This window comes from Stegostoma tigrinum, chromosome 29 (genome assembly GCF_030684315.1).
Source record: "Stegostoma tigrinum isolate sSteTig4 chromosome 29, sSteTig4.hap1, whole genome shotgun sequence".
Classification (NCBI taxonomy): domain Eukaryota; kingdom Metazoa; phylum Chordata; class Chondrichthyes; order Orectolobiformes; family Stegostomatidae; genus Stegostoma; species Stegostoma tigrinum.
Window position 1 is genome coordinate 19311529 of NC_081382.1, and position 15264 is coordinate 19326792.

At 42.4% G+C, this 15264-nt stretch overlaps 1 protein-coding gene across 6 annotated transcripts in view; it reads right to left on the minus strand.

Moving 5' to 3' along the window:
* Nucleotides 1–6064: 6064 nt before the first annotated feature.
* The window catches only part of whrna (whirlin a), a 196482-nt gene continuing 187282 nt past the window's right edge, over nucleotides 6065–15264 (minus strand). For all 6 annotated transcript variants that reach the window (XM_048558757.2, XM_059638129.1, XM_048558756.2 and 3 more), the window contains one exon: nucleotides 6065–11597. In XM_048558757.2, the coding sequence (XP_048414714.2) occupies nucleotides 11415–11597 (183 nt within the window). In that variant the 3' untranslated portion in view covers nucleotides 6065–11414. The remainder of the gene's footprint in view (nucleotides 11598–15264) is intronic.

Genomic DNA, 15264 nt, shown 5'->3' on the forward strand with positions numbered 1-15264 from the left:
TATTCTCAGCACTGAAGATGCTGGAAGATTCATACTGATCATCAGCAAATGGGATGAAAGCTAGTATCAGTGCAAATGTTGAACAATGTATCTATCATTGTCATCTCATTTGAAGCTCATCAGGAGAGTAAAAGGGACATGATGTTATGCAAGATAACAAAGTGTGAAGCTGGATGAACACAGCAGGCCAAGCTGCATCTCAAGAGCACAAAAGCTGACATTTCGGGCCTAGACCCTTCATTGATCTAGGTCCGAAACATCAGCTTTTGTGCTCCTGAGATGCTGCTTGGCCTGCTGTGTTCATCCAGCTTCACACTTTGTTATCTTGGTTTCTCCAGCATCTGCTGTTCCCATTATCTATGATGTTATGCATGTCACTTTGACTTGGTCTAAGGACAAGCTCATCACATCCTTCTCTGCTCTGTCTACATGGCCCCAGTCATATATCAACTATGGTGTGATCCAAATTTTCTAAAAATTCAATGCTTCATTGCTTCCTTACTTTCTTCTCCAGGGATAGCCAGGCTTGGTAGTCATTGTCACAGGTTTCTGGCTAGCAAAAAGAAAGCACACTTCTAATGCTGGTACTTCATCTAGCAAAAGGTGCACTCTTCCATCTGGTCATTCCCCCGTACTGACTTGAGTACCCCTCGCTCGTAAAGACAGGTGAGATCAATGTGAAGGCTGCTCAAGTATAAAATGATCAGGGCCACCATTCTAGAGATCTCTGGTCTATTACACAAACCACATCTTAACTTATGTAAAGGTAGAAATTAAACACAGCTTTTCCAAATTCATGGTATTTCTTTATCTAAAATAATTATTCAAAATTAGCAGACTCAGTTTGACTAACTAGTCTTCTGGTCTACATGTACTATCCATCCAGGAAGTCCTCCAATATTCAAGTTTCTATCTTAACTTGGTCATTTTGCAGTCAGAGTCCATTTTTAAATTTCAAAAATATACTTTATTCATAAAAACTATCTATGCATACACATCTATAGTAGCTTAAAGCAGATTGATTTTCTACAATTGCATAAGAAGAAAACAGACAAACATTGGAACTTGATTCCATCCAACAAACAAACCAAAGGCATCTCTTACTTGTGCAAGACAATAATTACATAGATTTGAGATACAGGGAGGGTCCGAAAACTGAACAGCCTCCCTTTTAACTTCAGCAGAAAGACCTGAGACCTTTGTTATGCTAATTCAAGCACTGCCTACACATATGGAAAGGTACTCTGTGCATCAACAAGTCTGAGATGGGCTGAGGTTGCGAATGCACATTCATGTCATGGATGTGAAAAACATCGCCTCAGATATTTATGTTAGAGAGCTTATGTGAAAGCTAGTGTCATTTATATAAATGGTTTTTTTTTGAAAATATAGAAGACATGATTAGTTACTTTGTGGATGACACCAAGATTTTTATTACTGTAGAGAGTGAGGAAGGTTATCCAAGATTACAAAGAGGTCTTGATCAGTTGGGTCAATGGGTTGAGGAGAGGTAGATGGTGTTTAATTTGGATAAATGCAAGATATTGCATTTTAGTAAAACAAACAAAAATATACAATTGAAAGTAGGGCCTTGGGTAGTGTTGTAGAATAGAGAGATCTAGGGATTCCGGTACATAATTCTTTGAAGTTTGCGTTACATATAGGTAGAGTGATTAAAAGGCATTTAGCACACTTGCCTTCATTGCTCATACCTTTGTGTGTAGGAGTTGGGATGTTATGTTTTGGTTGTGCTGGATGTTGATGAGGCCTCTTCTGGAATATGGTGTCCAGTTCTGGTTTCCTTGTTACATGAAGCATATTGCTCTGGAGAGGATTCAGAAAAGATTTACCAGGATGTCTCTGGGAATGTCGGGTTTGAGTAATAAGGAGAGGCTGGATTGTTTAGGACTTTTTCCACCGGAATGTAGGAGGTTGAGGGGTGACCTTACAGAAGCTTGTAGAATCATGGGGGCTACAGATGAGGTGAATGGCAGGTGTCTTTTCTGTAGGGAGGGAGATTTCAAGACTAGGGGCATATTTTAAGATACGAGGAGAAAGATTTAAAATAGACATGAAGGGCAGCTTTTTCACACACGGAGTGGTTGGTATGTGGAATAAACATCCAGAGGATGCAGGTACAATTACAACATTTAGAAGACATTTAGATAAGTACATGGGTAAGAAATGTTGAAGAGATATGGGCCAAGCGTAGGCAGGTTGGACTCAGTTAGTCTGGAGTTATGATCGGCATGGACTGGTTAGACTGAAGAGACTATTTCTATGCCATATGACTCTTTACAAAGAATTTAATTAATTGTAACAGAAAATTTAATCCAATAACTGAAAATTTACTAAAGGTGGATATCACTAAGAATGTTCTTGAAATGACAAATTGGTCAATTTCAGTTGCTAACCAAGGATTAATCAAAAATACAAACCGAGCATAAATGAGATGATATTTCGACAATAAATTGGTAAATTGACCTGGGTGGATTTTCATGCATGCAGTGTGAGATGTTCAGTGCATCTTGTCACCAGCAGGGAGAGCTGTCAGCGTGCACTGCAAAATAAGATGAAAAGCAATTTGATTTCAGCTAGATGTAAGATGAAATTTTACCAGCACAATATGCAGATTATAAGTGCTGCCCCATCAGTTTCTGAGGGTGGTGAACAATGGAACATTATCAGTAAAAAAAAACTGTCTCAAAGCAACACAAGAGAGCAGCTTTGATAGGATTTGGATACAGCCAGAGAACTCAATATTAATCACATTTTGGGGAATTGCGTAAAGAGAGGGTTATAAAAGCCCTTTAACAAGTCCCTTTTGCATTTCAGAAGGCTATGTGATATTACAGCCGTAAACTATTGCCTGGCTGCTGGTTCTTATCTAATTATTTATTATTTGCAATGATTACTTCCATTAAAACTTCCAATAAACTAAACCTAATATAAACCATGAGAGCAGAATAAGAAGCATCAGCTCAAATGAAAGCATGAAAAAGGTAGAACTCCAATCAGGTTTCAAGGCAAAATAGTAGAAGTAAATTTGTTGAAATCATTTATGAACGAGTGAATTGTTTGGTGGAGAATGCAGGGCTGTTTGTACTAACTGGAGAAATCACCTTCATTTGCATCTTTCTTACGAATATTCAATGATATTTCATTTAATTTTTTTTGCTCCTGTGTATGTTTTGACAGTTTCTGCATCATATACTTGATTGCATATTTTAAATCCAAGGTTAATACATAAATTGGTGTAAAAATGAGATCTTCAATGTTGGGACCAAATGAAATGCTAATGACAAAGCAATACATCTGCAGGACATTGGATAGAGTGAAATAATGGGCTGAATTTTTCCAAAGTTTGGCGAACTGTCAATTTTGTGGAGTTGCACAGAAAGGTTTGCGATGTGGGCTCTTATAGGTTTTCTTACACAATTTAATGTGCTCATCTCACTGACTTTGCTTCACACCCCCTATAACACAAGCCTTATGCTATGTTCAGCCCACAGCAGCAAAGGTGTTCACCCTTACTGGAACCTTAAGACATTCCGGCTGCCACTGCCATATTTAAAGCTCAGTTCTGCACCAGGTCAAACGCCTCAAAGCCAGGATTGGGCTGTTCAGCTGCAGTTTGTGAAGGATTCCATCAGACAGAAAGGAAAATGAGGACCATTATGTTGACAGTGATCTGGGTGGACAGGGAGTGCAGAGGGCTGACCTCTTTTCTCAGTGCTGCCAGAGGACACCATGGCACCAGATCCTACCAGCCTGCTCCAAAGTCGCCACCTGGGTAGATGAATTGCCAACGTTCTGGAGAAATGTCTCGCAATGCTGCAAGAAGCTTAATGATTTTCAGACCTCCACAAGGTTAGGTTCCACAACCTTCTCTCTGCTGCCTTATATTCACTCTAACTCAGCCACTGCACACACCTCCCAACAAAAGCAAGCCCCACCACTCTCATGTGTCGTATCCAGCATAGTTCCTCAATGGCTGTCACCCAGATCTCCATCCCTAACAGGTTACGAGCCCTGGATACTGTCTTCCTGCTCATTTACCCGGGACATCACACTACCTTCGCTCCACCTGCATGAGCAATAACAGCAATACCAGCCACTTTCATCTCACTCAGTCCTTGCTGTGTCTCATCCAAGTCAAGTCAGGCCACGATAAGGCAGAGACCAGTGATGGGGTGCCCATCATTTACCTGCTCACTCCCATGAGGAGGGAATCCTTGAGGATTGTGCCTCTTGTGGAGAGGCCAAGACCTCTTTGTCTCAGCAGCCAAACGGGATTCATTTCCAAGTGCTGCACTGCCCTTTGACTGCCGTTATAAATGTAGCCTTAACAAAGCCAAACCTCACTCTCTGTTTCCCAACTCACCATTCTCCTGTGTTCTGCAGGCATGACTAGCATCCATATGGTATCTGCCCTCAATTTACCTGCCCTCTCAGCCCAATACCACCTCCTTGTCTGCTTCTGAGGCAAAGACACAAACCCCTCTGATGAAGCTTCAGGAAGGTTATATCCTGCACCCTCCAGCAGCTCAGATAGCCCTCGATGATATGTTCACTAGATTACAGTCGGCATCATATTCTGGTGACCACATGGAGTGGTTCACATGGACGATATCTCCGCAGAGGGCTGTGGAAGAAATATTCCAGGTCACAGAGAGCAGGCAGAAGAGGAGCTCATGGTGTCAGCCATTAACAACTTGATGAATACTCACTCACTGACACGGGAGCAGGAGGCACATTTGTCAGAAGCAAGTTGTAGTTAAAGGAACAAATGAAGAGCATCAGTACCACACTCGCTGTGGCCTGAGTTTGTCTGGCTGTCTTCATGGACAGTTGGTGAGTGCCATGGACAGCCAGGTCCAGAAGAGTCACCTGGCAGGGATGCGTGCGGACATGTACTCATAGAGTCTAGAAATACTCAGCCTTTCTTTATAACTCAAGCCTTCCATACATGGCAACATCCTGGTAAATCTCCTCTGAATCCTTTCTATAACAGGGTGACCATAACTGGACATAGTACTCCATTGCTTTAACCTTTATTGGGCAGTAGAACCAATGGAATTTGAAAAGAGACTTTGACTTCCAACTGCCCCTTCCTCACATGGCGGGGGGGGGGTGTTGAGTGAGGGGAGTTGGGTTGTGGTCCTGTGGCCTCCCAGCCAGAGGAGGAGCCACATACAGACTGTCCACAAATCTCTTCTCAGGACACCCCAGAGATGCCCTGTCCTCCACCTCCACTTCCCGCCACCCTCAGCTCTGTGAAAGTTCAAGCCGAGGAGAGTAAGCCTGGCCTGGAATGTCTCTGTAGTCACTGCATTGTAGAATCTATTACCGGGCAAACCCCCTATGAACCACGGGACTGAGCCCAGATTACATTGTAGAGAAAGGAAAGACAAACCCTATGAAGGCACATGGGTGATCTGGGACACATTTAATTGTATACCTATCACTTTGGTAAATCCGTTTTCATGAATATCATCAACTACAAGATTGATTGTCATTTTAATCTCAGCCACAAGAACAAAGGTACAAAAGGGTGGATGCCCTGTGCACCATGCAAAATTAAAACTCAACCATTTCCCTACAGCCCAGACTACCATAAAGCATTGTCATGTTTGAATGAGACAGCATCAGATAGAGTCTGTCTTTAATATTAAACTTTATTGAACAACAGGAAAAGTGAGGAATGAATAAGTCAATAAGCTGCATTTGCCATTGGCATTACCTGGGGCTTCTTGCCTTCCCAGTATCAGCAAATGTACAGTCAATGAATGATAGCCTTTCCAACTCAGTTCCATTGGGAGCAGCTTCCAAAGAGGTCCTTAAAGGGGAGTTAGGGCTGACACTGCTGCACAGTAGCATGGAGAAAGTGATATTTCTTATGATAAATATCCTCTTTTCCCTCCTAAACTAATATCTCCTAAACTGGATACAAACACAAGCTGCTGAGGTGAAGGAGCAGAATATTAATTCATAGATTCTCTGCTTTAATAACTGTAACATCAGTTCACCACAGTAAAAAATCTCAGGAAAAGGTTAAGCTGGTACTATATTTGGTTTATTGGAAAATGAAAAGCACTAATTCTGTACAAATACACTGATAATGTTAAAAGCCATTTACAAAGTGATATAACAAACTGTACAAACAACAGAAACAGGTTCATGTAGTGTATAGTGCCATAATAATTAGTCTGACTATAAACAAATTAATGTGCAAAAAGGAAAAGTCACGCTATTGATGCACAACCTAACAGAAGGGAAGGGAAACCGATAGCAGAGTACTTGCTGCACAGTCCTGGCACTGAACAAATTAACAAAGTACACATCACAAGAAAAGAACCCAGAAATCAACTATTTTTCAGCCAAACAGAGAGGAAAGGTGAGCCAAAGTTGTGTTCCTTCAAATAACTGCACAGCTGTGACATGTTTAGTGGGTAGCGCGATGCATTTTTCAATGAGTCATTATATTACAGATCTCTAATAAAAGAAACTATTTCTGATGTACCTTCTTCTACTCATCACACAGTCCCTCCATGCTCCACTGAGATTTGTTGTGGTAATAAATCACAAGAGTGCGTCTGGCTTATTTTGAACCAGCTGAACTGGGGTGACTGTAGAGATGTCACAATTATCCCCATTTGGTAAGAATGAGGAGGGTTATATTCGCTGATCACCCAGTGATCCTCACTGAAAAGGGCAGTCTGTGAGCCACTTCAACACCCCTTTTGTGGCCAATCAGCCTGATTACACAACTAAAGTCCAACTTGGCCAAGGACGGCCAGTTTGGGACTATAGGGAAGTGATGCCCAAGGAATATTCGAATGCCTTTCAGAGAGAAAGAACCGTTGTTTCCCATTTTATAATTAATCGGTAACCTCTTTTTGAAGAAGTTGGATAATGTGAATTGGTTTATCTGTAACCATCCATAGAACATGATTGAAAGAAGCTTGTACAGGTACCGCTGTGAATTTAGGTCTGAGATCATTTCTAATTCATTATAGCATGAAAAGGTTGTATTTCTGACAAACATTTTTGTCTTTCCAAATTGCCCAAATCTCTTCACCCATTTCAAACTGCTTTGATGCAAAGTAACTACCCTTATGAAGGCTATCCAATGAATAACGTTTCTTCCTCCCTTACAAAGATCCCTGCTATTCTGGTTTATCTCTGGATGCATGCTTGCCTTTCATATAAATTTGAGAAGCCACCTTTTGATTTGATACAATCTGGGAATTAAATTGGTAGTTAGAAAATTGGGTGCAACTCCCTCTCAAAATTCTGTCTGGAACGAGAGTGGGAAAAAGAGTGAGGATGTTAGAATTCTTGCATGGAAAACACCATGCGTTAGTGTCTTAGTTTCAGGTATCTTTACTAAGGGTTCCCACCTTGCCTGAAGTTGCTGTTTCATTCAACACATCATGATTCAGCTGGGAGAGATGGCATATTGAGCCAGGGGTTTGGGTTTGTAATAGGTAGGTATTTGTTTTTGAGTGGCACAGGTGCGATGGGCCAAATGACTTTTTTGTGTGTATTTGATCTCTATGATTCTATGATAACACAAATGTCCCTGCCATTACAGAGATCCATGGGTAAGGAATCAGATGTGACCATCAGAGGTGATATGTTACATTGTGCTGCTTTTTGCTCCTCGAAGTGACTGATGGAGTCAGTGTGAGAACTTATTTATTTGCCTGCAAATTCACAGAACGTTGATACAAAACTCATCATGGCAACAGAAGATTCTTCATTGTTGCAAATGAGAAGTTTTTTGGTTGCCATAGTTACACCTAATGCACTTCATTCCTGTTCAAGAGTGTTGCTATTTTTATTTTAATGCTGTTTCTAATTTGGATTCTGAGAAACCTGGAGCCTTCAGCTAACTCCCAGGACTTAGAATTTGAAATTCATCTTAAAAACTATTATTCCAGTGATACTCTTGGTCCATCATTGCCATCAAGATAGGAGAAGTGTATCAAAGTAACACTAATACAAGAACAGCCGATGTGAGACCTCACAAATATTTGTGTGGGAACACTGGAAAAAGTTAACTAGCGTGTTAATGAACATTCTGAAATTTATAACTTACTTACATAAACTGCTTCAAGAAGGAGCTCTGCAATTCTATAAAATGCTGTGGAAACACTCCATTTATATTTTCAGACAGAAGCCACAGCATAGGACTAATGAAAAACAATGATCCTTAAACAAACCTATTATATATCAGCAGCTGTTTTTGGTGATGGCAAAAGGAGGGGGGACAAATTGGACGGGTGCTTCAAAGGATTAGTACAGGCACAATGAGTTGAATAGCCTCCAACTTTTTCACATAATTCTGTCACTGTTCATCCTACTTTAACAAGAGATTGACTAGTTGAGGTCAAAACTGTCTGGAGTTTAGAGGCAATTTGGAAGGCTTTGAAAGGCTGAATACTGACAGACTGTTTCCTCCTGGCTGGTGAGGCTCGATCTATAGTCAGGATCTTGGCATAAGAAATCAGCCATTTAGGGCAGAGATGATGAGAAATGTATTCACGTAGAGGCCAGTAGACTTTCAGAACTTACTACTCCAAACAGTCATGGATGCTCAGTCATTGGGTACATTTAAGCCTGAAATGGAGGGGAAATCAAGGGATAGGGTAAGGAAATAAAGTTTGATATCAAAGATTTCCTATGATCTTATTGAATGGTTGAATAAACTTGAGGAACCTTATGTCTCAGTATTTCATATGTCGAGTATTTACACATTGAATGGGTCTCTATACCTTCAAACATAGTACCAAAGACTACATTACTGAGAACAGTGCTGCTAAAGAAATGTCGTCTTGCATTAATGATTAGCAATTTACTGAAGCATTGCAACAGTATGAAACAAAGTAACTGAAACTTACAAGACAAAAGTCTGGTATCTTCTGCAGTACACCTCCATGTAATAAAATGTTGGGTGATAATCTTTTCAAACGCATTATTTCATTGTGTGCACACTGTTTAAAGCGCAGTTCTCGAAGCAGATTGCCTCAAACGATGGTTGTTTGCCTGCTGCAGCCTGACAAGTCTTTGAGGCATATCCCTTTTATGAACGTCCAGCTGCATGTTATGGAAGTGGCCACCAGGTGTCACCTGATATTCAAATCTACGCAGTTTGGATGCAACTTCAACTTGAAGAATTCATCAATGCAGAGGTTGGGACTCGATATTGCACAACTGTGTTCACACTAAATTACATGACCCAATCAGAATTGTGTCACAAAGCAATAATGTGCCTTGTAGTACAATTAGTACAGTGTTATAAGGATAATTTTCAGTATTCATTCTGCGTGGTGGGTCTCTACCGCATCATAAACTTGATGTCTCAGCATATACAAACAGTATCTTACCTGTGACCCCCAAATTTGAATCTACCCGAACTAGAGAACTTTCAAATTGACCTCACTGCAGACTTAATTGGTGAATGAGGAAATTGCAACAAAAATAGTAGGCTTCTCAATTTGCTAAGACGGTGAGGACATTTATTTCCCTCGATGTAAATGCAAATTGTGTCTGCTCACATAAACATGCATGGAAACTGGGCAAGTCTGTACTGTTTATGATAGCACACTTACAGGTGGTGCCATTGACAGATCAGCCTTCGAAGCCTCAAAGGGCAAAGAGTGAAGAACACATTCATGATTTAAATATAAACAGTGAACAGGAGAAATTTCCCTCTAATATTCTTACACTTGGGATCAAAATAAAAGTGTTCTAAACCACAAGCAGACCATGTGGTTATGGTTTTGTGCGTGTGAGTGAGTGTGCGCGGTGTTTTCCTTCAAAATATTCCTGTTGCACTTGGGACTCCCTTCCCATTGCCTAGAAAGTGTGTGTTGTGGTCCAAGAAAATTTATACTGCAACTGCAGGGACTCAAAGTGGGATGGGCATCACTCCTCATGGCTTCAGTGCTCCTCCTCAATTAACCTACTGCCCTTATATTTGGTGCATATCCTGTATCTCTGAGTCTATGCAGAAGAGACAGGGAAATGCAGCCTTGGAAAACCAACCCCAATTCAGTGCACCGTTGTTTGCATCACTGACTTTCGTTTCATGCACATTTAACAGAAATGTACTCCCGTCTAATTTTCATCAATCTCATCAGAATCAAATTGGCGTTCCCATGGGAATTAGAGTTTCCACTTGGGGTTGGTCATTGCATGGAAGTTTTAGCCTCTGATCTCACACTACCAGTCACCCCAGCCAGTCAACGAGCATTTCCTCTCATCTGCAGCAGAATTATCAATTGAGCGGTTAAATGTTAAAAGAAAATGAAGAAAACAAACAAAGAAGAGGGGTGGCTCAGTGGTGAGCACAGCTGCCTCACAGTGTCAGGGACCCAGGTTCAATTCCAGCCTCGTGAGACTGTCTGTGTGGAGTTTGCATGTTCTCCCCATGACTGTGTGGGCTTTTCTCTGGATGCTCCAATTTCATCCTACAGTTCAAAGGTGCGCAGGTTCGTTGGATTGGCCAGGCTAAATTGCCCCTAGTGTCCAGGGGTGTATTGGTTAGGTGGATTAGCGATGGGAAATGGGTGGAATGCTCTTCAGAGAATTGGTGTGGGCTTGTTGGGTTCAACGGCCTGTTTCCACACTGTAGGGATTCGGAACAAATGCACTCTGGAATTCCAGTGCCTCTAGAAATTCCTGCAGGATTGGCAAATTTAATGGGAATAGAACACTCTCCGAAGAAGGAAAGCCTGACTTTTTCATCTTGCTGTTTAAGGCAGACTGCGCAAACCGGACGTCTGAGAGTTGACAACTCCATAAGTCAATCTCCAACAGCCCCCCACCCAACACCCAAACCTCCCTTCTGCCAGCCATCTTTGCAGTGGAGTGAGGGAAGAACACTCAAGGAAAGGAACCACTGACAAACACAGTCTTTGCTGCTGCTCTATGTCAGCATATCTGAAAATCTCCTTTGTTTGCAATGTTTTTGAGATGGTGCTATGTGCAGTGAAGGTGAATCTGTTGGTCTCCTAAGATGCTATCACAGGCTTTAACATTAATCCTGACTCATGTTAATTAGGAGATGTACATTGTATATGTAACTAATTCTAAGAAGAAAGGTACATATTATAGTTGTTGTACACAGGCATCATTCTGAAAGGTGAACTTAAAACAGAAAAAAGAACTGAAACCAAAAACTGGATTCTGCACATGCACAGGTTAACATTTTCTTCACATTGTGGATTCTACTGAGCAGAACTACACCAGCCACAGCAGGCAGCATAAGGTCCTCGAGAAAGAAACGATGTAAATGTAGCAGCTGGAGACTCATTATTTCTTTGTGTCTGTTGTGAAGCTTGGAGTTTTAATAACGGTACATTATCAGAGTTTTTCAAAGATAAGTTCGTTAGCAGCAGTGGTTCTTAAAGTGCTACATTGAATTCCGTTACCAGGAAATCAATGTAATCTCTCTCTTTGGTTTTAAACGCTTCTGCTATTCTTCTCGCAGCTTCTTTGTGTTCCTTTCCGCAAAGTGCAATTCCGTTGACCTCCAAAATCACATGGCCGACTTTCAACTTTCCACAATTATGCGCTGAACCTCCCCTCTGGGAAAAGAAAAAGGCAGATGCGATATTTGAGTGAATTGAGATGCAATCTCTGTTTAATGTGCAAGTTACTTGTCTTTAAAATGAACCTACTAAACGCATAAACCACTATGACTTATTCAAAAGGGATTTCCATTAAACGCGTGGCAGAACAACAAAGCGAAGATAACACAAATATCATGTTGTATCGTAAATACCATACGGTACAGTTAATGCCTTTGAGTGGAAGACTGGGAAATTGAGTTTCCAGACATCTTTCCTCCAGATTTTCCTTGCTTTTAGTTGTAGAATCATAGAATCTCTGCAGCGTGGAAACAGGCCATTTAGCCCATTGAGTCCATACAGACTGTCTGAAGAGCAGCCCACCCAGACCTACCTCCTTACCCTGTCCCTGTAACCCTGCATTTTCCATGGCTAACCCACCTACCCTATGTGTCCATAGACACTACAGGGCAATTCAGCATGGTCAATCCACCTAACTTGCACATCTTTGGACTGTGAGCGGAAACTGAAACACCCAAAGGAAATTCAGACACAGGGAGACTGTGCAAACTCCACACAGACTGTGTGGCTGGAATTGAACCCAGTTCCCTGGTGCTGTGAGGCACCAGCACTAACCACTAAGCCACCGTGCCGCCCTTTGCGTAGGTTCTGGAGTGTTTTCACAGGTTAATATGTGCAAAGAATCAGGACCAATCCTCTTTTATGATGAGAAACTAGTACGTTAATTTCTATTTATCCTCCAATAAAGGACCTTCGAATTAAGGGTTGGAACATTTTTAAGCATATGGTGTTAAACAGCAATTCTTCCAGACCAGGTATAGTTTAATAAAATGTACAGTAAGCCATCTAAATTAGCCTGATTTTAACCCTTCTGTTGTATTAGGTAATGGTTCTGATAGGGTTAATGCTGGAGACGGCATTAAGCTCCACCCAATGCAATAATACGATAAGGACTTTAGTAGGGAAAAGGCAGAACATCTTACAACTTTGTAGGATGAAGATCTATATCCATAAATCTTTCAATTGTCTTAGTAACAATGTTGAACTTTTAATGGGTATTGTTTGTGATTGTAATCTGGCAATAAACTACATTTGTTTAGGGTGACAGTCCTTTCTTTGAGAATCACTCATGGTTTTCCTGTGCCACTGTAAAACAAAAAACCCTCAGACCCAGTCAAAGGAATGAAGATAATGGCAGCTAACGACTCAAAACATAAATTGGTATGTGGTTGGAATCACAGAACATGCAAAGATCCAATTCCTGTCCACCTGCACATGGGACAAGGGGATACATCAGGAACCAACATCTGAGTCTCAGCTTGCAGTATTCAGATCAGGGATAGGTCACTGGACAAGGGGTGAAATTGTTGTACTTGGATGAGGGGCCTGGGATCTGGGCCAGGAGCAGTCCCTGGGCCTGTGACTTTTGTCCCTGTCCCTGCACATTTCAATGCCAACCTCAACAGCACATCATGAACTGCTACAATGTGAGCACATCAATGTGGCTTCCTTCACTGAACTCATCAAACTTGTGCCAAGTTATGCAGAGGTAAAGAGTTTATAGTGAGTCAGGATCAAAGCACAGGGATCCAAACAGTGAACTGTAGAAGAGAGATAATGGGAACTGCAGATGCTGGAGAATTCCAAGATAATAAAATGTGAGGCTGGATGAACACAGCAGGCCAAGCAGCATCTCAGGAGCACAAAAGCTGACGTTTCGGGCCTAGACCCTTCATCAGAGAGGGGGATGGGGTTAGGGTTCTGGAATAAATAGGGAGAGAGGGGGAGGCGGACCGAAGATGGAGAGTAAAGAAGATAGGTGGAGAGGAGAGTATAGGTGGGGAGGTAGGGAGGGGATAGGTCAGTCCAGGGAAGACGGACAGGTCAAGGAGGTGGGATGAGGTTAGTAGGTACCTTCCCCTGCAACCGCAGGAAATGCTACACTTGCCCCCACACCTCCCCCCTCACCCCTATCCCAGGCCCCAAGATGACATTCCACATTAAGCAGAGGTTCACCTGCACATCTGCCAATGTGGAATACCGCATCCATTGTACCCGGTGTGGCTTCCTCTACATTGGGGAAACCAAGCAGAGGCTTGGAGACCGCTTTGCCGAACACCTCCGCTCAGTTCGCAACAAACAACTGCAACTCCCAGTCGCAAACCACTTCCACTCCCCCTCCCATTCTCTAGATGACATGTCCATCATGGGCCTCCTGCACTGCCACAATGATGCCACCCGAAGGTTGGGGGAACAGCAACTCATATTCCGCCTGGGAACCCTGCAGCCTAATGGTATCAATGTGGACTTCACCAGTTTCAAAATCTCCCCTTCCCCTACTGCATCCCTAAACCAGCCCAGTTCGTCCCCTCCCCCCACCGCACCACACAACCAGCCCAGCTCTTCCCCCCCACCCACTGCATCCCAAAACCAGTCCAACCTGTCTCTGCCTCCCTAACCGGTTCTTCCTCTCACCTATCCCTTCCTCCCACCCCAAGCCACACCCCCAGCTACCTACTAACCTCATCCCACCTCTTTGACCTGTCCGTCTTCCCTGGACTGACCTATCCCCTCCCTACCTCCCCACCTACACCCTCTCCACCTATCTTCTTTGCTCTCCATCTTCGGTCCGCCTCCCCCTCTCTCCCTATTTATTCCAGTTCCCTCCCCCCATCCCCCTCTCTGATGAAGGGTCTAGGCCCGAAACGTCAGCTTTTGTGCTCCTGAGATGCTGCTTGGCCTGCTGTGTTCATCCAGCCTCACATTTTATTATTAGTGAACTGTAGAAGTATGGTTGGCATTAAGTCAAGTGCTCAAACCAGATATTATAAAGTAAAGCGTTAGTTAATCGGATTCATAGATTACTCCATGTATTCTTGGGATTTTGTTTGACTGAATGAAAAAAAATTATCGATAGCCACAGGTGAGGTGCCAGAAGCCTGGAGGTTGGTTAACATTATGCCAGTATTTAAGAAGAGTGATAAGGAAAGCCAGTGAACTATAGTCTGGTGGTGGGCAAGTGTGGGGGCAGTCCTGAGGGATAGGATTTACACGTATTTGGAAAGGCAAGAACTGATTAGGGATAGTGAACATGGCTTTGTGTGTGGGAAATCATGTCTCACTAACTTGAGTTTTTTGAAGAAGTAACAAAGGATTGATGAGGGCAGAGGGGTGAATGTGATCCATATGGACTTCAGAAAGGAGTTTGACAAGATTCCTCATGGTAGCCTGGTTACCAAGGTTAGATCACATGGAATACAGGGAGAACTAGCCATTTGGATTCAGAACTGGCTCAAAGTTAGAAGACAGGGTAGTGGTGGAGTGTTGCATTTCAGACTGGAGGTCTGTGACTAGCGGTATGCCACAAGGATCAGTGCTGGGTCCACTGATTTCCCTTATTTATATATATGATTTGGATGTGAACACAGGAGGTGTGTTTAGTGAGTTTGCAGATATCACTAAAATTGGAGGTGTAGTGGACAGTGAAGAAAGTTACCTCAGAGTACAATAGGACCTTGGTCAGATGGGCCAATGGGTTGAGGAGTGGCAGATGGAGTTTAATTTAGATAAATGTGAGATGCTGCATTTTGGAAAGGCAAATCAGAGCAGGACTTATACACTTAATGGTAAGGTCATGGGGAGTGTTGCTGAACAAAGAGATTTT